The following is a 27823-nucleotide window of genomic DNA, read 5'->3' on the forward strand; positions in this document are numbered from 1 at the left end:
TGGTGTGCTTCCCCTGAGGGCGAATTTGAGACTTCGTAAATCCTTTCCTGAACAGGAGCTGTGCTCATGAATGAAGGATGTTGCCGTATACGCACAGCAGCCCACTTCAGGAGCTTTGCTGCCCCCAGAAAGCCTCATTACTTTGCCCCCTGCTTGTGCCTATTTGTTGTGACTCAATTTGGTATGGGGATACATAAATCAGTCCAATTAAAAGTGATGTTCTTCTGGTTTGGTGCCATTCTGTTTTCAGGTTATGAATGTGTGAGTTATAAGTTACAGTTGGACCACCTTTTCCATGTTTGCACTATTTTGTATCAGAATATGAGATTGTTTGTCTTACTTTTCTTTCTTTCCTTTTGTCCTCTAGTCTTCTGTCAGCTTCCCTGTTTGAATGGAGGACGCTGTATTGGGCAGAATGAGTGTTGGTGTCCCTCAAACTCCACGGGGAAGTTCTGTCACCTTCCAGCGCCCACTCCCAGCAAACCCACCCCCAGCAGAAGGGCCAATAGCAACGGAGCGCAGAACGGCTCCTCCCAGTCCATGTATACCCTGCCTCTGTCCAACCAGCAAGGTAAAGACAGTACTTTTAACACTATACTATTGTAGTACAGGTCAAACCACTGTATAAAACCCTCTGGTCAACAGAGAAGGAGAGGTAAAGGGAGCAGGAGGCTGCTGGAATGTGAATGTTGACTTGCTGTCCAGTAATGTGCTTTTGTTTCTATTTGGTTTGTTTGGTTTATTTGTCCTGCAAGATGTGGAATGTGCACACTGTTTCTTGCTTGTACCTTTTTAACTCCAAAAAGTCTAAAGTTACTGTATGATTGTCAATTTCCAATTGGCTGTTTAAATGTACTTATATACAAGGGAATTTGTATGGATGATTCCAATTCCTAAGCTAATTTCTTTATGCCTTAATCATTAATTCATTTTTGTCTTTTTTTGTATAGTTTTAGAAGCTCACACTGTAATGGCTAAATGAATCCATGAAACACACTAGCAAGTTTCCAATACTTTCAATATAAATAATTACAATATGGATTATTTGCTTTTTAATGGGCCATAATAGCATTTTTATTTTGTAAAAAAAATATCAATTGTTTATTTAAATAATATGAATAGTGCTACCATGCTACATTGAAAGTAATAGGCAACTGGCTATTTAGTACAGTGAGCTTTGCATAACAGCATTCAAATACAGCATCAGTGCATTTAAATTACCTCAGATTATTCACATCATGGAATTGCAATACAAATCTGCCAAATTCAAATTCTGATCTTGGCAGTTTTTTTTATTTTGCATCCACATTATATACATAAACATTAACAAAATCTGTAATTTACATTGCATACATTTAAAAATAATATAACTAAATTAGCTCAAAAACAGTAACGTTTGAAGCATTTTAGTCATCTGTCTGACAAACATACTTTCATTCTAATCAATGTTCACACTGGTTGTGCTATTTATTGTCTAATGTCTATCAAAATGCAAGCTTTTTTTAACTTATGCACAAGTGAAGCGTAAACTCTGAAGTGTTCCAGTCCAATCACACACTCCCACTTTCTATAGCATTCTAAACTACATTTATGACGGTAATTTACCAAAATGTGGTGATTTTGTTGGTGCGGTATTTGCAGAGCAGCTCCTGTGCTGTACTAACTTGGTGTGGAGGAGACTGATGGTGTGAAAACCTGATTGTGATTTTGTCGAAATAAACAGATCTTAAAACTGGTTAATTAGAAAAGAAATTAGAAAAAAAACTGATGCTCCCTCCCTAAGCAAATACTTGATGGAGCTCAGTTGGAGGTAGTGTGGATTGGGTACAGGGAGATGGAGGGGTATGGAGAAGCATCACTATACTTACATATTTGAGATGATTCAGTAAACTTGTTATGCTTCCATGATACACAAAAATTTGAATTTCCTTATTGCAGATTAGATTTTTAATGTCAGATAACTTAAAGTGCTTCCACATGTGATTTCTGAAACATCTTTGCTCTTTTAGCTTCAGTAGCCACATGGAAAGTGATGGAGTTTGCACCTCTGAGGCAAGGTGATGTGGATGTCTCACAACTGAATCTAATTAAAGTAGCTGCAATTTATTTATTTTTATCTTCCATATATCAACAGTAATTGCTCTATCTGAAGGCCTTTGCTGATGGATTTAATTTTACACTAGAATTTTTGTGATTTTAATAAAGAGGTTTCTGATACTAAAGTGAGTAACAAATACCAACCTGACTAGCAAATACTCATGTATTAAAGTAGTTTGAGACAGCCCTAAACATGTTTGATTTCATAGATATGTAATTCATTATTTTTTATTTACATTCTGGATCAGCAGATTCACATCTAACTTCAGCCATTTGTTTCAATGTCAAACAATGGCCAAATGTGTATTTTTGTCAAATTCAAACATAATAATATATCTCCTCTTTTCCTTTCTCTATCTCTTCCTCTCCTACTTAGAAACACAAATGTGCTGTTGATTTAAAGTGTAGAATCTGCACTTAATATAGCTTTAATGTGTCCAATAACTGCAAGTTGTAATGGTTAAAGGAATGAAACACTGTTCAAATGGACAAATTTTACTGGTCATATTTGATTCATGTTTTCTACTGAAGATGAAGCACATTTTTGGAGCGCTTCATATTGTTCACAGAGTGCTCTTTTTTCCAACAAACTCATCACGAATATAAAAGCCAGAGTATGCTTCACCAATGCCAAAAATGTACACCATAACAAAGAACCACTGTCATGTTTTTCATATTCTTTCGTATTTCTTCCAGTTCCTTCCCTAGTTAATATTAAATGTTCCTCGTCTCTTGGCTTTTCCTGCGTTTTGTCGTTCCTTCTCAGTATGCAGCAGTAAGTAGAAGCAGAAGCTCCCTCAGATGTTCTACAATCCTCTACATTCCATTCTGCTCTTTTTCGCAGCGTGACCCCTGTCCTGCATTCTAATAAGACTAATTCAGTGGCAGGGATCACATCTGGCCGCTGTTACATCACTGTACAAACATCCTAGTCTCTGTGTGGCAAGCGATGGTGCCTCGTTGATGAGACAGAACCCTTTAAGAAGCTCTCTGTATTCTATCAGACACACTCTCCAGGACCGGTGATTTATGGAAGACTTTATGAGAGCAACATTTTCTGTGAAATTTTGCTTGGCACTTTCAGTGATGGACTTTCTCAAGTGTCAGATGGTCAAGGGAGGCTTACATTATCTACTATTTATTAGTCAAAGCACCCATTTTATCTGCATTTTGATTCATTATTATGAAATAGTAAACAGATTATGTGCGTTTTGATTTAATAGCTGTTTTGGAATTAGGGTCACTTGGTAACACTTATAAAAGAGCACAGAATTTGTGAAATGGTGTTTTAGTAAAAGACAATTAGATGCAGGACAGCTGTGTTGTGGTCTAATCCTGTACAAAGCATTCTGTAAAGGATTTATAAGTGGTATTAACCACGTTTTTGTCATTTTATGTGTTTATCAGATGGCTAGCTAAATTTGATGCGGTGTGATTGTCAGGGATTAGCTGTTAAACTAGCTTAGGCTAAAATATGACTTTATTTGTTTAGGCTCATAGAACTGGCTAATTAGGGTCAATCCCCTAAAGAATTCCAAGGGAAACACCAAGCCCACCACCTGCAGCATTGCTGGGTCACTGGGTTCCTTTGGCATGTGCTTTGTCTGCGCTGTGTCAGCTTTGTTTTATTAGCAGCATCACTGTTTCTGACCCCACATTGAAGCGTTCAGGCAGCTCGCTGAGTGTAGGTCAAGGTTTTGTTTGGTGTGGTGGAAAAGGTTAAAACTGGTTTGCAGGAAGCCTGCTCACAGAATGGGTCATGATCCAGCATCACTCCTTTGATTCTGATAGAAGTACAGTATTTCCAAAAGATGCTATTTTAGCATTTACAGATGTGCCAAACTTACAGTCCGACTCAAGCCTTCATGAGCAGAATTGACACAGAATGAGAGACGCTTCCTGACTGTCTTGTTTAAAGAGGAAGGGCATCATTAAGAATGAGCCAGTGCACTCTGGCAGACCCAAAGTCTGTTCCACAGCTTGAAAATCAGAGCAGAGTCTATTTGAATGACATGTGCTGAAGCTGTTGGGAAAAACCTGCACTGTAACGGCTACAACATCAAAAACTAATTTTGTCACACTGATGTCATGTTTTTTCCCTGTTTTTTACTCAGCCTCAATGCTCCCCTCTCTGGTGAATGTGCACGTCCAGCACCCTCCAGAAGCTGAGGTTCAGATCCACCAGGTAGCACGAGTCAAACAAGGCCAAACTGCCGATGGGGCACACTCAGTCCAGCAGCGCTCTCAGCCTGGCAACGGCAATGGGAATGGCAGTGGGCACTACACTGTCCACAGCTATGGGCAGAATGGTGGGCACAGTCACCATGGGCCTCATCACAGGCTAAACGGATATGTGGGAAGATGCTTTCAGGAAACAATTGATGGGCAGGTATGTAAACATATTTATATCACTGATTGATTGACTTGACTGAAATGACACAAATAGTAAAGTCTATAGTAAAGTCATAAGGAAGAGTTTCAGCCTTGTTTCTAATATTAACCTTAAACGTTACTTGACCTCAACTCATTCCCGTCCACTGCTAACTTGTTCAGCTGTCTCCAACTTCACCCCCTCTGATCTTGATTTGGTCCTGACTGTACACCAGAATGCTCATCTCTCTAACATTATGATTATAAAACAGTTTGGAGTTCTAAAATCTGATTGGCTTTCATGGCATTCATGGTCAAAGCTATTGATAAAATATGGGCATGTGAAGAAGTCACCACCCCCCATCCCAAGTCAAATTACATGTTTTATTCATTTTTTAAAATGAAAACAAGTTACCACATCCTCTACAGGAAGGAGACTTTAATGTATATATAATTTTTCTGCTGATTTTAGTACCTAATTTCTGTTTATTTGCTGGGTTTAACATGTTACAAGGGTTAAATTCAGCAAATAAACTGTAATTGTCACTGAACAACAGCACCGAAAACTGGAGTCAGATTGTTTGTGTGTAAACTATGTACTTGGCCAATAAATTGCATGACTGTGTGAAAAGTTGCAGAAGTGTGCTCTCTGTAGATGATGTGTTAACTTATTTTTTTGACTAGGGGTGCCCAAACTTTTGCAAACAACTGTACATGTTACGCACATTATTAAGAGTAAGAGTAAGAGTAACAAACCTCTAATCTTTATTTACATAAAAATTATATGATCACACATCCCGAAAGCTCTGTTTTAATGTGCCGAGTTCTCATCACAAAAGGGAGAAAGTTCATGGACTATTTCCCATTTTGCATTCGTTCTCACCATTTCTGGCTCCACCCTGGCTCCGCCCACTCATGAGCACACACACCTGTAGCTAGTTCTGGTCTCATTAGCTCTAGTGTATGTGTTCTTTCTTCTTTTCTTCCTTTTTGCAGCTTGAAATACACAAATACACAAAGTTGTGGCCAGGCAACCTGCAAACAGGAAAGAAGAGGCATATACTAGAGTTAATGAGTCCAGGGCTGTGTCCAAAACCACGTACTACCATACTACATTGCTGAATGCACTATTGGTGCTGTACTATTTTGATATACTGTTTAGTACAATAGTAGAAGGTGGTTTTGGATGCAGCATAGATGTAAGCTTAAGTTCGAAAACGTTCAAATGCTGAAAATAACTTGTGTAATCAGAGAGGCAGACACAATATTTAAAAGTGTGACTGGAGCACACGCGGTGTTTGACTGTGAATGTAGCTGAGTTAGCGGGTTGCATTTGAACACTCGCATAGATCCGTTCACAATGCTCAACTTTCTCAGGACCGGGACATTCACATCTGAACAGATTTTGAACACAATTCTGGTCACTCGTCATGAAAGTCAATGTTGTATACATCGTTAAAGTAATGTTAAGGTTAAACTTGGACAGATAAGGATTTAGGATTAGGAAACGGGAAGCATTTATTGTTTACAAACTGCGTTGCTTTGCTCAACAGTGGTTTACTGCAATCATTTTCAACAACAAACAATTATTTATTGAGCATTGACAAACTGTTGAAAAACTCATCCACATACATTTTCTGTGTCCATGTTTCATCAAGGATTTGCCCTAACACAAACACGATTTTAAGGAAAAGCTCCTTCAGGCGTTGATATGGAGGAGAAAGAGAAACAGAAAGAAATGGAAAATGTGGCTAGTGTTTTGCTGTGGCACAGGAAGGGGACTCTGCTTCTGGTCTACACCTTAGTCTGAGTTTAATTTCCTCACCCTGTGAAGTCTGACGTTCTCAGGTTCCTGTCCCGGCAGAGGAGTTATGATTTGAGGCTGATGGGGCATCTGCTCTTAAGCAGCATACGTAACTCCATATATCAGTCTGGAAGTGCAAGAGAAATAGAGTGTAGCTAATATGATCCTTCACTGTGGTACTGCAAAGTTTATCATACCATGAAAGTTACTGATTTTTATGTTGATAGGGAAAGAATTCACAAATGCTCCAGTAAAGGGGATTAATATGCGTGGTGCTAGAGAACTGTAGAATGTAAGCCAAGTAAAGAATTTCCCAGTGGCTGAAGGATGGTAGAGACATGTCCTGGATATGTCTCTTAATTGTCTCTGCTTGGCCAGTCAGTAGCCTTGACAAGAGAATGCTAACAGAACTCATTATGATTCAGCATTGTTTCCATTTAAGACGGCACGTCGGTGTAATTCAAATATTGGCCAGTGTATCGAGAATAGAAGGTGGTTGCCAGTGCCCTAGTAAGGTATTTGACACAGCGCTGGCTTGGCTGTCCCATAATTCACGAATTACCAGGAATTCAGCAGGGGCTGATCCTAATCTGCTCTCACAATTAGCTCAGAGCCCTGAGCGGCGTGCCAGGGAAGGAGAGAGTGGAAGCAGAGGCTGTTTTTGTCCTCTCTAACCAGACTCAGCTGCTCTTAGACTCAGACCTCACTTTTTCAATGTGAGGAGGCACGCTCTGCCTGTAAGTCGTTTCAAACACAGCACGCCTCCCTATTTAGATTAGGAGAGGAAGGAATCCCTCTGAATCAGCGAGAGTAATACGGGACACTCCAGAAGAGGAGATAACCCCACTGATTATTCTGGCTGCCTGCATTTCACGCAACTCCGCTGAGGCTGGAATAGGCCTGAGTTTCATAATATACCTCCAATGCCTGTTCCAAAGCCTTTTGTAACATTTAGCCCCTTGAAAAAGGCCCTTGTGTTTGTTCAGCCCTGTAACAGGAGTCGATGGAATTCTGTGTTGTGCTATTGTGTGTTTGTGTGCTTATGTTGCAGTGTGGGAAGCCTCTGCCGGGCCTTACCAAGCAGGAAGACTGCTGCGGCAGTGTGGGGGCTTCATGGGGTCTGAACAAATGCACCAAGTGTCCAAGCAAACCCGGTAAGACTCGCAAAGACACGCATACACCACAGTCATAAAAAAGGCTACTGTACAGGTACATTTTTGTCCCCCAAGGTACAAACACTGTAAACATACCCTCAAAGGTACGGCCCTGAAAGGAATCGTTTGGTGAAAAATTAAATTTACACAATTTTCCACTTACCCTAGTAGTCGATCAGCCAAAACATGTTTAGTGTCCAAATTTTGCTTCTTTGGTTTAGCACTAGAGCTATGAGGCTAACGATACTAACAAACACTAGAAGCCAATAGTCTTTTCTGTAAATAATTCTCCAAAACTTCTCTCAACCTGCTCAATCCAGATCCAGATCTTCATTAAGGTTGCGAAGACTTGACACTGTGGTTTAGAGAACACTGTGGCTTACTATGAACTATGAAAATGAGCAAAACTTCACCAAGTAGCTGAATGCAGCAGGCAGACAACACTGTTGTCCAACTCCCCTTCACATGCACTGGATATGGATGCTACAGATTACATTCAGAATTCCTGTTCTATTTTTAAGTAATTGTTAAGCTCAAAATTTTTAGCTAAAGGTGTATGTTTATAAAGTAGCATACACATGACTGCATGACATGCGTGTATGCGAGTCACGTTTTGGCACAGCACCTCTGTTGCCTAAAGTGGCTGCCTGCTGCATTTGGCTATAAGATAAAGTTTTGTTAGCGGTAAAAATGAACAGTAAATCTTCTAAATCATGTCAACAAGACTGCGCAATCTTAAAGAAGAGCTGGATGCAGTTTAAGCCGCAGCTTTGGGGACATATTTACAGAAAGGACCCGGGTGACTATTGATTTCTAGAGTTTGCTAGCATAGTTAGCCTTGCAATTCCAGCACTAAACTAAAGAAGCAAAAAACATGACTTGGCTGATTGACTACATCTGGGCTAAGTGGGAAATTGTGTATATTTGATTTTTTGCAGAACCATAACTTTAAGGCCTAATTGTATATATGAAATGGGTTGTAAATTTACAGTACATTCACTTTCACAGGAAAAGATAAATATTTTCATAACTTTTTAAAATAGAAATAGCCTGGAATCAAGAATCAAGACAATGTGTACAGTGGTTTCACATGAATACAATATATTACATAACACAATTGCTGCCTGTTTTACTTTTGGCTGTAATTCTGTTTATGTAATACATTTGTTTCATACAAAATTGATGTACACAATTTAATCCAGTAAATTCAAAGCACTTTTTCATTGTAATAGAATCTCCTGTCTCATCATACTACTTAAGATACAGTGCATTCACTCTAAAAGAGATGTCTGTGGTTGTAAAAACCAAACAATGCAACAAATGCAAGCCAGCATTTCCTCTGAATTGGCAGAAGTGAAATGCTACCCACCATGAGCGATATCTTAGTTTTGCCCAGCTGCAAGCAAGCCCCTCCTCTTCGCCAATCTGTGGTCCTTTTGAAAAGCCACAGTTTACCCTCGGGGTGGTTTTGTTTGTGTATGCGAAATAAAAGTTGACTGTTGTCAGTGCTGGCAGCCGTTCATGCTGTGTGGGTAAGTACTTTTACATTGTGGTCACACATTGTGATTCAGATTATCGTACTTTGTATATTGATACATATTTATTGCATCACATAACTGTTCACTCCCCACATCCATCTATTGTTTCTTTCATGAGGCAGGAACGTGCACTTGCCCTTATACTGTATATACCAATTGGCAAACAAGAAAGTCTGTCACACTCAATTCCCTGTTAAGCATCTGCAATTGTCTCTAATCTGACGCAGACATCGGCTCACTTGCGGCTATTCTGTAGATCATTGGCAGCCGTCAATTCTCTTTTTTCTGCCTGCCAGAAGTTCTAGTACCAAGATCTGTTGGCATGCCAAATGTGTCTCTGCTCCCTGTTCTTTGAAGTGTGGATTAATAAAAATTTCCATCCGTTCTCTCATTTTCAGTTTGTTTGGGAGCAGTTCTGAGAGCAACTGCTTTGGGAGCATTGGGAGTAACTCTGCAGGCTGTGATGGTGTTGAATAGATGCAACACTAAACATGTGAACAATAAGATTTCACGCAGTCTCACTCCAAGCATTATTAAGCTGATCAAAAGCAGAATTCAGAACATGCACAACAAATGAAGATGTTGCATGAATTAGACAGCAAGGGTTATTGGCTATACAGTGCGTTGTTTACGCAATATGGAGCAATAAAACATTTCTGCAATTTGGAAATATTGTTAATGGAGAGCTCTAGCTTGACCATTGTTTTAAGTGTAAACGTCAGTGCAGCTAACACTGTGCATTTACCAGCATGCACAATAGCGCAGCATAAAATGTGCCTTGATGCAACTTATGCCCAATTTACTGCTATTGCATTTACACCGGTCTGGCATGGCGACAGAGGTGAATACAACATCCAAGTCCAATTTAGTCTTGCTAAGTAAATATTTGATTAATTTAATTTTTTTTTATGTTGTATGCATCATTAAACTAAAATGCTGATAAGGTTAAATTTAACAGATTTGGTTATCATTTGCAGTCCACATCAATTATTTCATTTTATTAACACCCACCTGATCGTTTCTCTGCAGATTTTAATTTAGGTGCTAAAACAGTTGTGTTCAAATATAACTGTTTGTGCTGCTGCTCCTCCATGTTGCACAGGATCGTTTGAAAAGCGTAATGAATATTTACACACTGAGCTGCCGACAGACACGAATCACACAAACAGCACCTGCCTCCTAAATGGGTAGGTGCAACGCATTGGCCGCATTTATTTGCATCAGTCAATCAATCAATCAATCAACCTTTGTTTAATCGCGGAAAACATTGAGGGTGACATTTACATTGTTGCTGAGTTAATACAGGAAAAAGGGATTGATAATGTGTAAGAACATCATCATCATCATCATCGTCGTTAACCGCTTAGTCCAGCTTGGGTCGCGGTGTGTAAGAACATATCAAATAATAAAAGTAAATTTAATAATAAAAATACACAAAAACAGTGGAAAATATAAAAGAATATTAAAGCATAACTAAAATGTAAAAGTTCAAATCAAGTAAAGCAGCTGCAGGCAGAGTGGAGGTGGTTAGAAAATCAAAGTTTAAAATGTCTGAGTGACCCAGTGAGCTGGGCTTTAGTGTTTCCTGTAGTGAGGTCCAGTTTGCTGGTGCTCTGTAACTAAAGGCAGATTTTCCCAGTTCGGTAAAAACTCTCAGTATCTGGCATGTGATCCAACCACTGGAGCGAGTCTGATAATTATCATTATTTATAGACATCACTGAAGTAATATATGCTGGCATATGGTCGGAGAGTGTTTTATAAATAAAAAATAAACCAGTGTGTTTCCCGCTGTGCTGCTAGTGAGGACCAACCAATGTTTTTCTTTTTCATAAAGATACATTTCATAAAGTTCAGCTCTTGAGTGGAATATGCACTGAGACACTTTTCGTGCAGTCCTGTCTCATTCTGCAAGGAAGAAAAGTGCATTTTGCATTTCACCATGCACACGGCCTATAAGCTGCATAGGCTTGTGCGGCAGTTTCAAACATAAAACATGGGCAGAATGTATCCAATTTGTTCCTGAAACTGGCTTAGTAATTGAACTTCTTTAACACAGCATAGGTTATTCTTTATTGCATACTTTGGTTTCTTTGTTGTAAAAAAGTACTCCCTACCAGATTCGTGCCAAGCTAACGTATTATTTCTGGCACCTGTGATATTTTTGACTTTTTCTATCTGTCTGTTAGCAGAGGTATAGTGGAGGGTGGGGTGGTGTTTCGGATGTGCAGGGCATGTGCACAAACTCAATGTAATGGAGCCGATGACAGTGAAGAGTGCCCATTATTTCCATCTTACATGCAAGTCTACATCCCTTACGGATGCAATGCATTACCATCTCAGACATTGCAAATTTCAGACGGTAATGAAAACCAGACAAAATAACAAGGAGTCCACCAGGCTTAAAGGATAAGTTTGGCAAAAAATCAAATTTATGCAGTTCCCCCTTACCCCAAATGTAGTTGATGTGCCAAGACATGTTTCTGAAGTTTGCTTCTTTGGCTTTCTCTGGAGCTATAAGGCTAGTATAGTTAACAAGAAATGGAAGCTTAAAACCACCAGTTAGCACTGTACAAACTGCAGGTGTAAATCAAACATTGCCTCAAATTGAGTGGAGTTATTCTGATGCACAGTAGTCTATAAAAATGGACAAAATTCAGATCTAGAGGTGATTTAGAGTACTGTTAGCCATGTGATATACTGCTTATGACAAATGTGTTATAAGTTAGGCATGCAGCTTGCGCTAAGCTTATTGTTCACATAAGCTTCCATTACCTGTTAGCTACATTAGCGTCATAGCTCCAGTGAAAAACTAAAGGAGCAAACTTTGGACACCATGTCTGGGCCTGTGGACTGCATTTGAAATAAGGGGTCAGTTGCATAGATTTGATTTTTTTGCCAAAAGGCCTCTGCTTTAAGATCTGGATGAGCATTAAAAATAGGCTGTGTCAATTACTAAACCTCAAAGACACATCAAAGGCAATTCTGAACTCTATTAAAAAAGTCTACTTTTAATAGATCTTTGAATCAGATCTTCCTGATGATTAGGCTTATGAACTTTACTGACATAAGGACATTTTGTAACAGTAAAGAAAGAGTCCAGGAGATGGACTGTAACTGAAAGAGGGATAGATAGAGTTCATATCCATGTTTCGGGTTCTTGTGTTACACAGGCCATGGGAACTGAGGCATCACACTGCTCTATTGTGATCCCAACTGGTTTAACTGAGCTATTGAGTGGCCAGAGAGCAATGCCAGAGGGTTTGAGGTCAAAGCTAATTGATTAGCCGCACTGTTGTCTGTGTGTGAGTCCCGTGCGCAATATCTTAGCCAATGTGTAACAGTGCTGTAAAGCAGAGTGCTACAGATGGGCTGAATCCTGGCTGTGGCGTCTGCATGTCCAGAAACAGGTGTCTGGACAAGGGCTTGATTTTCTCCAAGGATCAGTAGGATTAGCAGAGACATAGACACACAAAGAGACACACGAGTGCAGTGAAAGTAGATTGAAACTCACAGGATGTGAGAAAAAATGTGAAGGACATGGTTTGAACGAGTGCAACATGTAGTAATGAGAGGAGCCAAAAGTGTATTGGCTGATGTAAAACCACGCCAAGGGGTCAGCACAAAATGTCACGGCTCCTAATCATTTCCAAAGCAAGCACGGTTTGCCAAAATGGACAGTCAAAGCAGAGTAAGAGAAAAACGTACTGACTCATAAATGAGATATGAGCAAGTAATAAGTATCACTGCTCCAGAAATTTTTGTAATTCATATTAAAAATAATTTTGTCTTATTTGCCATTAAATACAACAATACTAGATGGCAGTGAATTTGTCATTTCTATTGTTTTAGGTGGGCATGTTTTAGAATTTTCTCAGTATTTTAACTGACACACATCCTGAAACCCAACCCTATTTGAGGAGTAGGGGAGCTGCATAAGTTTATCTGTTGGAGGTTCTATAATGTATTATGTAAGGGCTTTGACTTATTTTGACTATTTGTGTTTGTATGTTTTTAAGATTGAAGTTGTCTTGTTTGGTGTCATTTGGGAAATTGATTAAGCTTAACTAATGCAAGATAGAAGAGCGTTTGGCTAGTGAAGTGGACTTATTCAACTTACCAAATGACGCCTAACGAGAAATTTCATTTGAAGAGGTAAATTCAGGGTATTTCATTATCCTTCCCCTTCTAATTTCAGCAAAAGGGTTGTAGTTTACACTAGTCCTGTATTGAGGATGACAGAACTGTGCCAAGTTGTGCTTTACGTATAGGGTTGCCAGGTATCCATTTTTGGACTGATTTTTGAGTCCAATTTAGAGCTCCAGTGTCCCGTTGATACTGTCGCCCGGATGTTAAAATGTCCGGTTGAGTCTCTCTCCAAATGTTTGTTCCCCTCTCTCTCTCTCTCTCTCTCTCTCTCTCTCTATAGAACAAATAGTATGCTGTAACCTTTATTTGTACAGCCTATTTGCTTAACCTAAAATGTTCATTAAAATAATTTGAAGAAAATGTAAACTCAATGCCTACAAACCCCCACCCATCTGGCTTGGCCCTCAGGCTGTCCGGTTTTGCCATGTCTGAAATCTGGCGAACCTATTTACACATCTTGTCTTCTTGTAATTTAAAAATATTTGAGCAAGATTATTTTTTAAACTCCACCCAATGATGTGGGATAGGCTGTAGTTCCCCTGCAACACAGAAGGATGAGTGGCTTATAAAGTGTGTGTGTGTTTTTTATACACATCTCTGTGACAAATAAAATTGTAAAACTTTGTTTTCAAGTATGAGTGCAAATGTTCAAGTTTGAGTGCACAGCTTTCCCCATAGATGGGGTAGATGGGGTAACAGACTGAGGGACTAGTTGTAACAGTTGTTAAAACATACAAAATACAATTAATTCAACACTGTTTTTAGTTATTTGAATTAGACAAGCTTTCCAACCTACACTCGTAAAAATATGTGCATTAAAATAAACGTGATTAGTAAAAGAGGCAGATACTACAAATTTATTTTGATCAAAACGTTGGACAGCAAATAATAGCTTGGTAAAATGGAAGTGTATTTTACTTGCATGACATCTGTAGCATAAAGTCCAAAAATAGCCTGTTTTGGATTTTTATGAAGGGAAAATTAGTTGTAACACTTAAAACTGACTAAATGCTTCCACACATTTTACTTTAATCTGCTGAACAACAAGTCTATGTTACGTTTTACCTCATGTTACGTTGTGCCCTGTACGCTCCCTCCTCCCTTAAGTAGAACTAAACCATTGAAAAGGGCTTCATACTCTCATATGCTGTCTCACTGTATGTGGCATAGTGCTGATCTGCTCTCCTAATAAGTATGTGTGGCTGGGATACTTCCCATACTGCTATACTTACTCTCCCAGCGGCCCAAATAAATCATGCCTCCTACAGGAGCCCTGACCCGTACCCTGTTTCCTCCTAAGGGCCAGTAGAGTCACAGTGATCTCAGTTGCCCCTCCGAATCCTATAAATCCCCCACAGAACCTCCCCATCTGAGCCATTTCCCCTGCTGAGGGGACGACTCTGTCTTGGAGATGTTTTTCACGAGTATCAGGATCAATAAAATCTGACAGGATGGAGCGTCCAAGCCAAGTTCCACATCCTGCCACATGAGATCATCCTTTTCCCTCAATCTGCATCATAGCGTCGTTTAATCTGCCATTAATCGAAGACAAAGAAATACTCTTATTACGTTTTATGGGGCACGATCAAACATCGAACACTTGTTAATGACCAACATCAAAGTTAGCCGTTTGGACTACAAGGAAAAAGGGATAATTGGACATATGATCTAGTTCCTGTCTTTTCCCACACAGCATCACCTTAATGCTGTAAGGCACAGAGCTTAGGCTCCGTCTTGAAAGCGAATAGAAATATTTTGCTCCACGTCACTTTGGCTTAGCGGCGTCTTCAAACTATCAACGGGTCTATTAAAGGGATTTCTCTGATTATAGCTAATCATAATTAGCTCTGAGGTCTCACTGTTAAAAAATGGAGTGTACATACCTTTCTTTATATGCAAGATGCTATGACCGAATATTCATGGCGTAATAAATGACATGTAGCGTAGCTCAGAAATGTATTTCTAATGAGATCATAATTGATGCACGGTGTGCCTTGCCTGTGCCTCACTGAAAGTGGAGCTTTTGAGGATGCTGGAATAATTCATAAAGGTTCCCATTGAACTCCCTCAGCCACCTTTTGAGGAGAGCAAGAAAATCAAAAACTGTCCAAGAAGAAGAAACAACAAAGTCTTGCCTCTTTATACATTATTCAGGAAGGAATCGTTGACGTCACCGCTAGCCTGTCATCTTTATTTTGTTGCCAACAGACACCAGAGTACATGAAAACAGCTTAATCACACAGGCGGCTTGAAATGCTATTTGTTTTCAAAGTACTATACTGCAGCTGTTAGACAGCAACCACATCATACAGTTTCACAACTTTGTATCGGTCATCCAGTTGACTTTCTTTGATTAATTAGAGAACAGTGTGTGATTTCCTTCAATACCACATTGCTTAATCTGAGTTGTTTACAGCTAATGCTTTCAAATTTCTTGGAAAAAAGACACATCTCTTTGAAAAATAGGGACTTTCTTTAATCAAGCTCAGTCTTTGGAAATGCAGGGTGTCTGCATTGCGATTAAATAGAGATGATGTTGTCATGTCAATGGTTGGGAGATGAAAAGCAGTGATTAAAGAGCTTAGGTTTTCTTCTGATTTTGACAATTAGCATTAGCTAATCCCGCTCCATTTCTTTCAGGGGTCTCACTCTTTCTTGAGTGTCAGTCTAGCCTGCTTGATTTCAGTACTTAGCAGCATCCACTGAGTGGAGAACTTGAGGAACATTGTTGTCTGTTCTCCTGCTCATTCTACTCCCTCCCAGTACTCTTTGTGTGGCTCTCAGTGAAGCATGCTAGTCCTGTTTTTGGGCCCTGTTTCTCCGTCCAGCTCACAGAGCAAGGCGTGCTTTGCACCCCTGATGTTATTCATGCTGTAGTTAAGACTCCACTGATCTCCATCAAACAGGGTGGTCTTGCCTGGTGAGGGCACTAAATTATCAATAAGAGACTTCTGTCAATGAACAATGACGTTCCTGAGCCAACATAGCTCCTATTTTTGGCCTTTCTAGCCAAAGCAGCCTCCCACGCATCTTCTTAAATCTTTGCTAGGACAGCTTGCTTCCCATATGGTTCTTCCATAAAGGTCTTTTCGAAACATGTTTGCATTCACTTACATACATCTATGTATTAGTGTGATCCAAAACTCTGAAAAGGGAATAAGAAGAGCAGGGTTGTGCAGAGACTCCCTTAACGTGGCAGTTTTGCAAAAAATGCATGGAGTGTTAGAAACAGCTTTGACACAGAAGGACAGACACAAGTGGAACATAAAGCTCATGTCACGTAGTCCCACCTTCCAAACCACAATGGATTTATCACAGTGCTGGACGATGTATTTACTTTTCCATCTTGTCAAGAGTAGTCCTAACGTTACACTCAGTTCACTTGTGCATATTAGTGAGTTATGTGTAATAAAATGTGTGGTTTGAAAGTAAACATTTAGATGTCCTGTCAATAAATATCCTAATTCAATTCAGTGCGGTTAAGTACAGTTTGGTTCTGTTCACTTCAATACAAATTCAGTCCAATCCAGTTAAATTCAATTCAATTCTGTTTAATCTAGTCAAACCCAGTTCAGTCCAATCCAGTCCATCTTAATTTCAATTCATTTAAAGAAAACTCAGTTGAATCCAAGTCAGTTCAGTTCAGCTGATTTCAATTCAGTCCAATCCAGTCCAATTCATCTCACTTAAACTGAGTTCAATCCAGCTCAATCCTGTCAAATTCAATTCCAATCTAATAAAATGTTTTTTTTATTCAGATTAAACTCAGATCAGACCTATCCAAACCAATTCCAATCCAGTCCAATTCAATTTAATTCAGGTGAACTTAATTCAGTTCATTCCAGTCCAATCTAGTCAAACTCAATTCCAATCCAGTTCACTTCCAATTTTACTCAAGACAGTTCAGCTTAATCCAGTCCAATTGAATGCAAATTCAATTTAATTCAATGTAGCTCGGTTAAATGAAAATAAATTCAATTTGATTACATTTTGTCATCATATCAGTGTCTTCAGCAGTAAACACAGTTATTCAAAACCTGCAGAATGTAATACTGTAGACAAATACTAGTGCAGTCCATTGATGAACAGGACTAGCATATTATGACTGTCACAACAAAACTCTGTATGTCACCAATAGAAACTTTAGAAACTGGAAAAGTGATGCGCTGTGATACACTTCATTGAAATGTCCACATCATCCACATCAGACCTAGCTGATTTGCTGAGCAGTGATCACTTGTTTCCTCTCAAAGGAAAGTAAAACTGAAGCATTAGAGATGCTTTCGATGATTTGTTCATTTCCTGACACCCTCCCCTTGGTCCCTTACCAAAGGTCATTCCACCCTTTCACCAGCTCCTGTGACCCCCATTTATCTCCTCATCAATTCTCTGTGCTGTCACTGCCTGAGAAGTGACCTCTGCTGGGAGAGCAACAGCTGACCACTAAAACTCAGTGTTTCTGGACAGCAGGATGGGATTACTGTTTGAACAAGGATATAGTGGCTCACTATTAATCAAATGAGCAGCCATGATCCCTGACCCTGAATGCTACATGATATGCTGTGTCCCGTTTCTGAACCTCAGGCCGACTCCCCAATTTCTAGCAAGACTAGAATTTGAGGAACAAAATAAAGTGAACAGACCAAAGTATGTTGCAAGACTTCCCAATTCAACTGAGACCCTCACTAAATCTGTTCCGCTGGCCAGCGAGTCGACTGGACTGTCTTTTGGCTTTATGAATCAAAACATTAGCCTTGCATAAATCACTTTGAGTCTGAAAACAGTTACAGTTTAATGATACAGTGCAGCAAAGTCAGAGCATCGCTGTGAGAAACTTTTCACACTCGCAAGGCTTGAGACTCATGTGTACATTTCAAGTTTGTCTTTTCAGTTCAATTTTACTGAAACATTTTCCTTACGTCTGTCCACGGATCACTTCTTGTAGGCTCACCTTGACCATAGCTGGTTCTTCTGCATTGACAGCCAGTTTATGAAAGGGAGGTCAGCAGAGTCCCAGAAGGAGAAAGCATTGGCAGCTTAGCGTGAGTTTGAACTCTCTGTAATTTTCTTCCATTAGCACTTGTCGCTTATGTGTGAGGAAAAAGAAAACAAGTAAAGGAGCTTCCTCAGACACACACTGGATGGAAAAGGTCTGCAAATGATTGTATATCTTCTCTCACCGACTGCTGATGCTATGAGAGCCTATAGCAGGGTGGTGTGAATGGTTTTGTACTGTGCTGTATTGCACTGTAGTCTCTAGTGTCCAGTTCTCTAAAGGGTGTGTGGTGTGGGTTGATGTGGCTGGTTTTGTACTAAATTGTCATAGTGCTGGGCAATATTGTCTGAACTGGTATAATGGTAGTTTAGGTAGGTGTTTTACAGCATTACTGATTTGTAGTTTTAATGGCATTGGTAGAAAACAAAAACCTAGCTAATGCAAATTTATGTCATTCACTGGGTGCTTTATAGTGTTTTGAGAGAACTGCTCAAACTACGTAAAAATAAATAAATAGTATGTTTCCTTTCTGGAAATTTGCTTTCTGTTTAATTGTCTGGTACAGTAAGGTGTACAGTTCCTTTTTTGTCATTTTAATACAAGATAAAGGTCAGTTAAGGTCAGCTACATTCGTCTGGCATTGATTAGCCATACTAATCGGAAAAATGGCCTCATTGACTTTACTAAAGCAAACTTAAGTATCATTTGACATCATGATTCCAAGATATATAGTTGGAAAATATTGTGATGTTGAGTTTTATCAATACTTGGTATTGACTGAAAAATTGATGTGTCAGTACGCGGCTTTTTTGTATGTGTTTTTAAACAGAAGTCTAACTCATACAAATTTACAAAAGCACCATTCATGGTTGTACAAAGTCCAAAATAAAAATAATGCATACTGCAAGAAAATCAGTCAAGATTCGCTTAACAGGCCTATGAGAACAATTTAATTCCTTAAAAAGCTTCTTGTGGTGATACAGATTTGGATTGACTGAGCCATTACTGCTTCACACATTTTATACACAACACTGGGATTGAGAGTAGCCACCAAGTCAAGTGCTTTCACAGACTTGCAGTGAGGGACAATAGCTTTTGAGCTATGCTTTTTAATTGGCTAAATAGCGGAGTAGTTATGTTACTCACTCTGTACGCAGAAGAACAGAGTTCCACTGCCTTCTCTAATCTTACACTTAGCTCCTTATGCTACATTCCTGCCAATGTAATTACATCACACAAGCTGTGCATGTGTAATGGAATTTGATAAATAACACACAATTAATCATGCAGCCTTAACTGTCCAGCACTTGTTTGAAAGGTATGTGTGGACCTGTCACAATTATTACATAACCACCTGATCACTGTTATCTGAGCTGATTGCAGTTATTTAAACTGGCTGCAATTATTATATATTATTTTCCACAGTTGTTCGTTTTCACAGCTATATGTTTATGTAACAGCAAAAAGAATGTGAATTGGTTGTGTTTTCATCTGTTGGGTTGTGCACATACATGTAAATAAAATAAAGCGGAAAAAAAAAAAGTTGTATCTTCTTTGGTGCTGTCACACATTTCGAGGGCAGCAGTGAATTGAATTTGTTTATTTTAAGCATGGACACTTTAGGCTTTATACTTTAATGGAATGAAATGAACTAAATAAAACTGTTATCACAGTTATTTATATGCCTATTAATTGTCAGCTAAAATTTCATGATCATAACAGGCTTATGTATGTGTAGTGTGGTATTGTATTTGCTGGTCTTATACTGTACTGTAAACACATCGTAAAGACTACAGTCTAATATTACTGTACTGTACTCCCTTGTTTCCCAATCTAAGCATATGTAATGTGAGATGATGTAACTTTTTTTGTTGCTGTTGTTTTGTACTATAATTCTTAAGATCCAGTTCTATGAAGATGATGGGTATAATGTGGGATTGTACTGTACTGTGTTGTAAGGGGATATGTAGCCTGCTCTGCCCTGTTTACCCACTGCATTAAGAGATTGTGCCGTCATCCTGGATTGGTTCATTTTAACAAGCCCTCACGTGTTCCCACACTATTTTAATAAAGTAGGATAGAGTTTCAGGCAGCTTTATAATTTGTCACCGGTGAGGTTTTTTTTCCCCTGATGAACAGTCCTATATTGCAAGGAAAAGGTTAGGTGAGGTTTTTTTGGTTTGAAAAATGGTAAAACCTGTGATTAATGGTCCAGTTCCGCTCAGCCTTTCAACTCGGGTTACGTTTGCTTTCCCCTGCCGTCTACTCCTTTAATCCATATTCTCTACATGTGCTGGTCATCGGACCATCTCAACATCCTTCCTCTTCCCAGGGAAACACCTTAATGTGCATGCACCGTTTGGGGAAAACTGCCTTTGTTGATTTATAAGACACTTTATGGGTTGCATTTGGAGTAGAGTTTTGAATTTTGAGAGAGATGACTCAAATTTGACAAGAATATATTTCAGCCTGTGAGTGCTGCCCTGAGTTATGCAGGTATTTCTCATCGTTTGCATGATTTACACACTTATTTTTAGCTTTCTTAAGAATCTTGACACATGGCATGACATATTTTGTTGCTGTATTCTGCTTGATGGCTACAGAAACCTCTAAATGTAATAATGGGGATCAGTTTACATATCTCACTCTTACATCTTATTTGGCTCACCTAACAGACTCCTCATTTCCCTCCCTGCCAAGAAATGCACATCTGTAATTTATAGCTTTAGGCTCTTTTTCATTCGCTCTTCTCACTTTTCTTCACAGCTTACGCAGTGATTGCGAATGGCCAAGTGGAATGTCCTAAAGGCTATAAGAGGATGAATTCAACTCATTGTCAAGGTAAGTAATCTGAGATTGCTCAGTAGCTGCTAACCTGTACTTGCTCTGACTTTTGCGTAGGACCTCGCAGCTTCATATGTCCAGATGGACCAGTAAGAACTTTAATTAACGGCTTGTGTTTTCAAATACTGAATGGAAAGAAGGCTTTTGCCCCAGTTTCACAGTTCATGTTCCACTATAAAGTTTCATGTGCTCAGTGTAGGTTCTTATACATTTATAAATACACTCTCCAGACATTCATAAAAGTATTGTGAGTAAAAATACCTATGGGAGCAAAGTAATCAGTTAAGCAAGGTTGAGCTGAGGTCAAATACCCATTCATCTCCTCCTAATGAAAAGAAATGCATTACTTACCACAAAACATCACACATGGCCTCTGGACTCTTCACACTGCATAAACTACTCATCTTCCCTGGAGGTCAGATTGAAATGATGAATTAAACTTATATTCACTAGTCTTTGTGTTTGTTGTGATATTCATGATATTTCAAATGTCATATTTCTTCAGCTTTTCAGCTTCATTCTGTTATTTGTCCTGCTTTTCAGCATTAAATTATATCCTTATAGAGAGTGGGAGAGTGATTGTGTGTGTTTCAGTGAGTTGCTTAAATTAGTTCCTGATAAGACTGCATTAGGGTGGGTAACATGGCGAAAATATAACATCACAATTCTTTGACATTTTCACGATAAACATTTTACAATTTATAATTTTACAATATATGTCATAATATTTAGTTTTGTAGAGTTTTATAGAGGTTTCATAAGTTGAAACAGAGAAAAAAGAACCAATAGTACCACATATGGCCTCTGTCTTCAGGCCCTCTAGGGGCCCTTCCACTGCTGGACTGGAAATCAATATGTTTAATTAAATATAATCCAATTAGTTATTTTCCCCCATAACTTAGTTAGCAGATTCATTAGGACACTATTGGCTCTGAGTGTGTCGAATATTTTGGTTCTGTGTTGAACTGCAACAGCGGCTTCAGAAATGAAAACACTTCCACAATAAAAAAAAACCTAGCTTAAACACAATAAACATAATGAACTTTTTATAGGTTGACTTGCGGTCTCACCTATGAAAAGATTCACTTCTGATTATGTGATTCATATATAATTACATTGAAATATATTTTAATTATGTTACTGAAGAAAGAAAAAGGCATATTTCAACTAAGAGACCAAATTGCATTTTATGACTACTGCAAAAAAAGTTTAAAAAATACTGTCGAAAACTAAAAATACAATGATTTTTATTCAGTGTTTCACATACTGCACTGCACTAAATCAAATTATGCAGGACTAATTATGTGTTTTTTGTAATGAAACATGGAGTTGGTCATTGTTCTTTAAGTGCTGGTGATATCCTCAGAAAAGCGTATAAAACTTTATCACAAAAATAATTAATACTGTCATATTTCCCACCCCTAAACTGCAAAGTATACAGTTAATAAACCTTATCAAACCTGGTGGTGTTTTTTCTTCTCAAATATTTCAACAGAAGGAGAAAACAAAATACGTCCTCAATTATGATTAAGTTGTTCACAGGTGTGTAGAACCACAGCACACTTGAGGGAACTTTATATAACCTTTATATTTTGATAAGTCATCCTAATTTTCTCTCCATTTTCTCTGACTTACTAAAAAGCTTTGATTCACTTACTGAAACACAGTGATTACACTAAAATTTTTCTTCTTGCATAAAATGCTGTGGATACAGACATGTGCAGTCTGAACGGCTGTCAGGAGTTGCCAGCAAACTCAGTAATTTATCCTGCTTTGATTCAGTTCCCTCCCCTATGATCACTTCAAGATGTTCTCCTCCCCCTCAGCCTCGCGTTTTTGGGATGCTGCAGAGCTAAACTGACAGTTATTCACAATATTTTCTGGCTGGCTTCAAAGTCTCATTCCTCTGCTTCTCCCTCTCCCAAAAAATTATTTTTAATTTCTACCGTCAGATGAACTGCCAGAGCGGAGAGAGGGCTGATTTTTGTGGGATTCTGTCATTGTCAGGCTGGTGACTTTCTGCCAAGTTGTGTGTGTTTGCATATTCCCAAACACACACAAACACCCATGTGCACACACACACACACTTGTACATACAGACCCGAACAAAGACATTGCCTTATATCCTTGTATCTGAATGCTTGTTAAGGGTGGGCAATGTGGCAAAGATATTATGAAATCTGAAGACATTTCACCATACGTATCACAATATTTAGTTTTTGTGCTGACTGTGGCTTAAAGTTGGATTGGAAAAAAACAACTACATATAACTACATGCTACAAATGTTTTTGAAATAAAATAATATTAATAACATATTTCATTTATATATTGCCTTTCTTAAACTCATGGATGCTTTACAATCACAAAATGCTTCAAATCAACATCAAACAAAACACAGCCAGATGTACACAGAAGTGCAGCCGCAGCACAGAAAATTTCTTGATGTGACTGCAGTGCACCTAAAGTACATGCAAATTTAACATTCAGTTTACCGAGGCAGCAGCTGTTCACGCAAACTGCGCACAGCTCCATCCACTAATCATGCACAAGATTTAAGTGCTGTGAAAAAATGGAGCCACCAACAAAAAGAGACAAAAGAGAAACTGAAAGTTCAGTCATGAAGAGATAGCAGTCTTAATACACAAAGTTCTTCACCAAAACATTCTAGAAAACGGAGTTTGTGAAACATGGACACGCATGCACAATGGCAACAACATGTCATATGGAATATTTAATATTTTGAGCTCTTTCATGCTTCCATCTGAGAGCTGTTTCATTAAGTTTACCACATGTTGATTTTTTTTAGCCTTTATAAAGAAATCACAATCCCAGACAGTGAACACATATCACATATGGCTTTTCACCAGCAATATAGTTTGAGATCAACTACAGTTTTGTAACTGCTAGATACCAAAGAGAACATTTTTAGAAGACCCTTTTTACAGACATTAGAGACCATACAACTGGCCTTTATTTAAAATGTAAGCTAATTAGAAAGAGCTTTTAATAGCCTAATGAGTCCTTTAGGCCTCCTGTATGCACTAGTCATGAGTTCGTATACACATAATAAATAAGTGTGATATAAGTGTGGGGATACTGCATAAAAACATTTATATAAATAAACCAAAGTAATAATAATTGAGTCACAAGCTTTCTTCCATTCCCAAACAAAACAAACATCATTTTTGACCTGAGAGGGAAAATATTCGACCTGAGAAGAAAAATATTAACATTGCTTTAGTGAAAAAAACACCTGATCCTGAGAGTTTTAATATTGTTATTGTGTTGGTAAATATTATTTCAGAATATGTGAGAGTCTCATGTCTCCATCTATGCTGTATCTGTTTTCAGCAACACATCTTTTGAGACATTAATGCACAATTTTTGCCTGGTTTTTAAAATGTGGAGAAAAATCCATGCAGATCTGGCCACTGCAAATTGCTGAAAGTTAATCGAGTGGAATGTATAATCAGCCGCACTTCCAGTGTCTCCACCCAATTTTGGCACAATTCTACCACATTTTACATGGAGAGAAGCGTATTCTGTGTTTTTCCACACACAGAATTGCATCTGAAACTGAAACAAAAGGCTTAGTACATCGGGCCCAGAGTCGTATGCCTTGCATCCCAGCTAAACTCCATTTCTGTGGCAAAAAGTCTAATTCCTCGCGGCCCAGACAAACTCCACTTCCATGGTGAAGACTCCCATGGCTCGGTCAAACTCTGCTTCTGCTGTGAAGAATCCCGGCTTGCGGCCCAGCCAGACTTAGCTATCATGGTGCAGAATTTCATGGCTCATGGCCCATTCAGACTCTGCCCCTGCAGTGATAGCCTTCCAGCTTGTGGCCCAGTCAAAGTCCACTGCTGCAGTATGGCGTCTCTTGGCCACTCTCAGGTCTCCAGGGAAAGTTCAAAATAAAACAAATCACAAACTTACCCCAAACAATACAAAGCAAACAAACAAAAATCTGATGTAAAGTGCACACAGCATTCTCACACTACAGTATTCACACAATAAAAAGCAAACTAAGAATATGACAATTGCAAATATGAATTAATTAAGGAAGAACAGGGGAAAAATAAATATTTATTACAAAGATATTAGTAAAATAAGATGATGTCTTAATGGGCTGAGATCCAGTCAACTACTTGTTACTATGCAGTTTGAGCAGTTAGTATACACTGATTGTTGGTTACAGGCTTTCTTTAATCATAATCTTTTATGATACCTGTGGTTGTTCAGTGTTCTGATGTACTGGTGATGCCCATGATATACACAGAAAAGTGTATCGTGACATATTTCAATGCGATGACAATAAACTATCATCATATAACCACAACCCTAGCGCACGTGCCTCATGAATCTGGACCAAGAGGGATAAGTTTATTATTCTACATCATGGACACAGCAGGGACATAATTCAGTGTGGCCGTTCTCTCTGTTCCAGTCTAACAGGGCTGACGCAGTAAAGTGGTCAGATAAGAGTTCCTCAGAAAGAGGTCCAGCTCCACTGACCCCTCAACACTCCCTACTCCATATCCCCAAAACACTCCAGTGAGTCCAGGGCAGCTGGACTTCACATCAGTCCCTCTATCACCTTCCAGCCCCATGGAAAATGAAATGAGTCCTATATTGGCAGGCAGTTATCTCTACAGAAAAAAGCAGCTAATAGCTCTGAATAGTTGATATGGTTCCAGAGGATGACATGGCATACTAGCTATTTAGCACCATGCCTTTCCTAACAGACATAGCAAAACATTAAGATACCAGCACTCTGTATATGAGTCACATTAGCATAATTACAGTGAGTAACTCTTTATATCTAAGACTATCAACTCTGTTGAAGTCACAAGCCTGGGGTTAATGCAAAATAGATACGTGCACTTCAGATTAATGGCCTAATTGGCAGCGCTTTGAAAAGAAACATTTACTCTTTCCTAATATACAAATCAGTGGGTTCTCTGACACAGTTTACTTAAAGTGTCTGATATGGAACATTTTGACTGTTTTCTGGTACAGGCCTTTGCCTTTGATTTTGAGTGTTTTCGGCTACTGCTCCAGTAGCACACCTCCTGCTTAGGATCAGATCAGAGCTGAAGTAGCCCAGATTCTGTCATTATAATCTAATACCAGCATGAGAGTTTGTGGAATACTTTAAAAATTAACGAAATCACAGACAAAATTCAGACTTAAGTTGACCACCGCTACTGTTTTACCTATAATACTTACACTACATGCTTTTTTATAGAAAAGTGTGTCATATGATGTCAGAAACCATATTAACAAATGAGATTACTTAGAAATGTTTCATGATTTGAGGGGAGTGCATGATGCTGATCGGTGTAGTATAGGCTTTTCGTTACTTGTTAGCTGCATTAGACATGTTTCTGACACCAAACATGTAATAGCTGAATAACTACATTTGGCAATAGTACAATGACTAAAGAAAATCTGTGAATCAGAATCTTTACAAAGTATTGCTTAACATAAGAGTATTGATAAGATAATAAATTGCATTATTGCAGAAGCACCACAAGACATAATGTCATAAGTTTTGTATGTGGGTAAGCATGGCAGTGTGGTATGGCCTTGCAACCTGTTGATGTGCTGACTCCCATGGTCACCGTGTCTGCAGTGAAGCTCTCTCAGGTCCCTCTTGCAGTCACTTTTTCCAGCATGTACCTCCACAGCCAAACAGTGCTGGCGACATGCTGATTAATTGTTATTGGGAAAATAGGGATGGCAGCCTGACAGGCTCCACTACACAGTGTGGAGGGAAATGGCCTATCGTTGTCTTGAGAGGACAAAGAAAACAAACTGTTTGAACAATGGCAGGATTTAGAGTGTGCACATCTAAATCCTAATAGTACCCATGAAAACAAGGAATAGATTGAAAATATAATGCAGTATATTGCATTTACATTTTAGAATAGATTGACAAAATATATACATAGACTACATTGCAATGTAGTAGATTTATATTTTGTAATATATTGACAACTTATATAGTCATTTTAATAAAAGAGGCGTAATATGGCTAAACTAGTCCAATGAAGAATCACTCTTCATCATTTCTGCTAAACAAAAGGCCCTCTCTGGACCTTGGTGGAAGTGAGCTAAGATATAATTTAGAAGCATGTTTTATGAGTTTGAAAGACCAAAGAAGGTTTGTTCAGTGTATTACAAATTAATGTTAGTGCAGCAAGGCATTATTGTACAGGGTTGTCATGATACCACTATGTTAATTTCGATACCAGTAGCAAGTATAACATCACAGTGCTTGATACCAGACAATAGCTTGACAAGAAATATTGTCTGAACACCAAGAGTTTATTGGGTTGAAAATATTCAATAATAATACTACTGATTTAAAAACAAAAAAATTAAAAAATATATATATTACATGTTAAATAAATGAAATAAGTAGTTAAATATTTTAAAACATAACCTCATTCAGTATGTTCTGAAGGCAAGATCGATAGTGAGATGAAGAAATACAATTTAGTCTCACATTCATTACATAAGGTGAAGCATAACATCATATATTTTACTGAATAAAATTCTTCACATGTTGTTTAGATATGCTAATGGCCTGATTCTGCCCATCTTAGTTGAATTAGCATACACGGTTTGACACCTAAAATGAAGGTTCCTAAGTGGTTCTTCACTGGAACAAACATTCTGGGACAAACCTTTGAATGGTATAGGACCATTACATTTTGTGGAGGTTCTTTAAACTTTAAAAAGGTTCTTCACACTCACATGTCTCATTTACAAACATTATTTTTTTAAGAACCATCCATTAAAAGCTAATTTAAACCCTTTTTAGCACCTTTCTTTTCAAGAAAGTTGGCAAAATACAATGTCAGCC

At 38.6% G+C, this 27823-nt stretch overlaps 1 protein-coding gene across 1 annotated transcript in view; it reads left to right on the forward strand.

Moving 5' to 3' along the window:
- The window catches only part of LOC118823500 (latent-transforming growth factor beta-binding protein 2-like), a 153142-nt gene that overhangs the window by 66942 nt on the left and 58377 nt on the right, over positions 1–27823 (forward strand). The window contains exons 6-9 of the mRNA XM_036593176.1: positions 368–571; positions 4212–4486; positions 7323–7425; positions 20874–20948. Of these exons, the coding sequence (XP_036449069.1) occupies positions 368–571; positions 4212–4486; positions 7323–7425; positions 20874–20948 (657 nt within the window). The remainder of the gene's footprint in view (positions 1–367; positions 572–4211; positions 4487–7322; positions 7426–20873; positions 20949–27823) is intronic.

This window comes from Colossoma macropomum, unplaced genomic scaffold, assembly GCF_904425465.1.
Source record: "Colossoma macropomum unplaced genomic scaffold, Colossoma_macropomum, whole genome shotgun sequence".
NCBI lineage: Eukaryota > Metazoa > Chordata > Actinopteri > Characiformes > Serrasalmidae > Colossoma > Colossoma macropomum.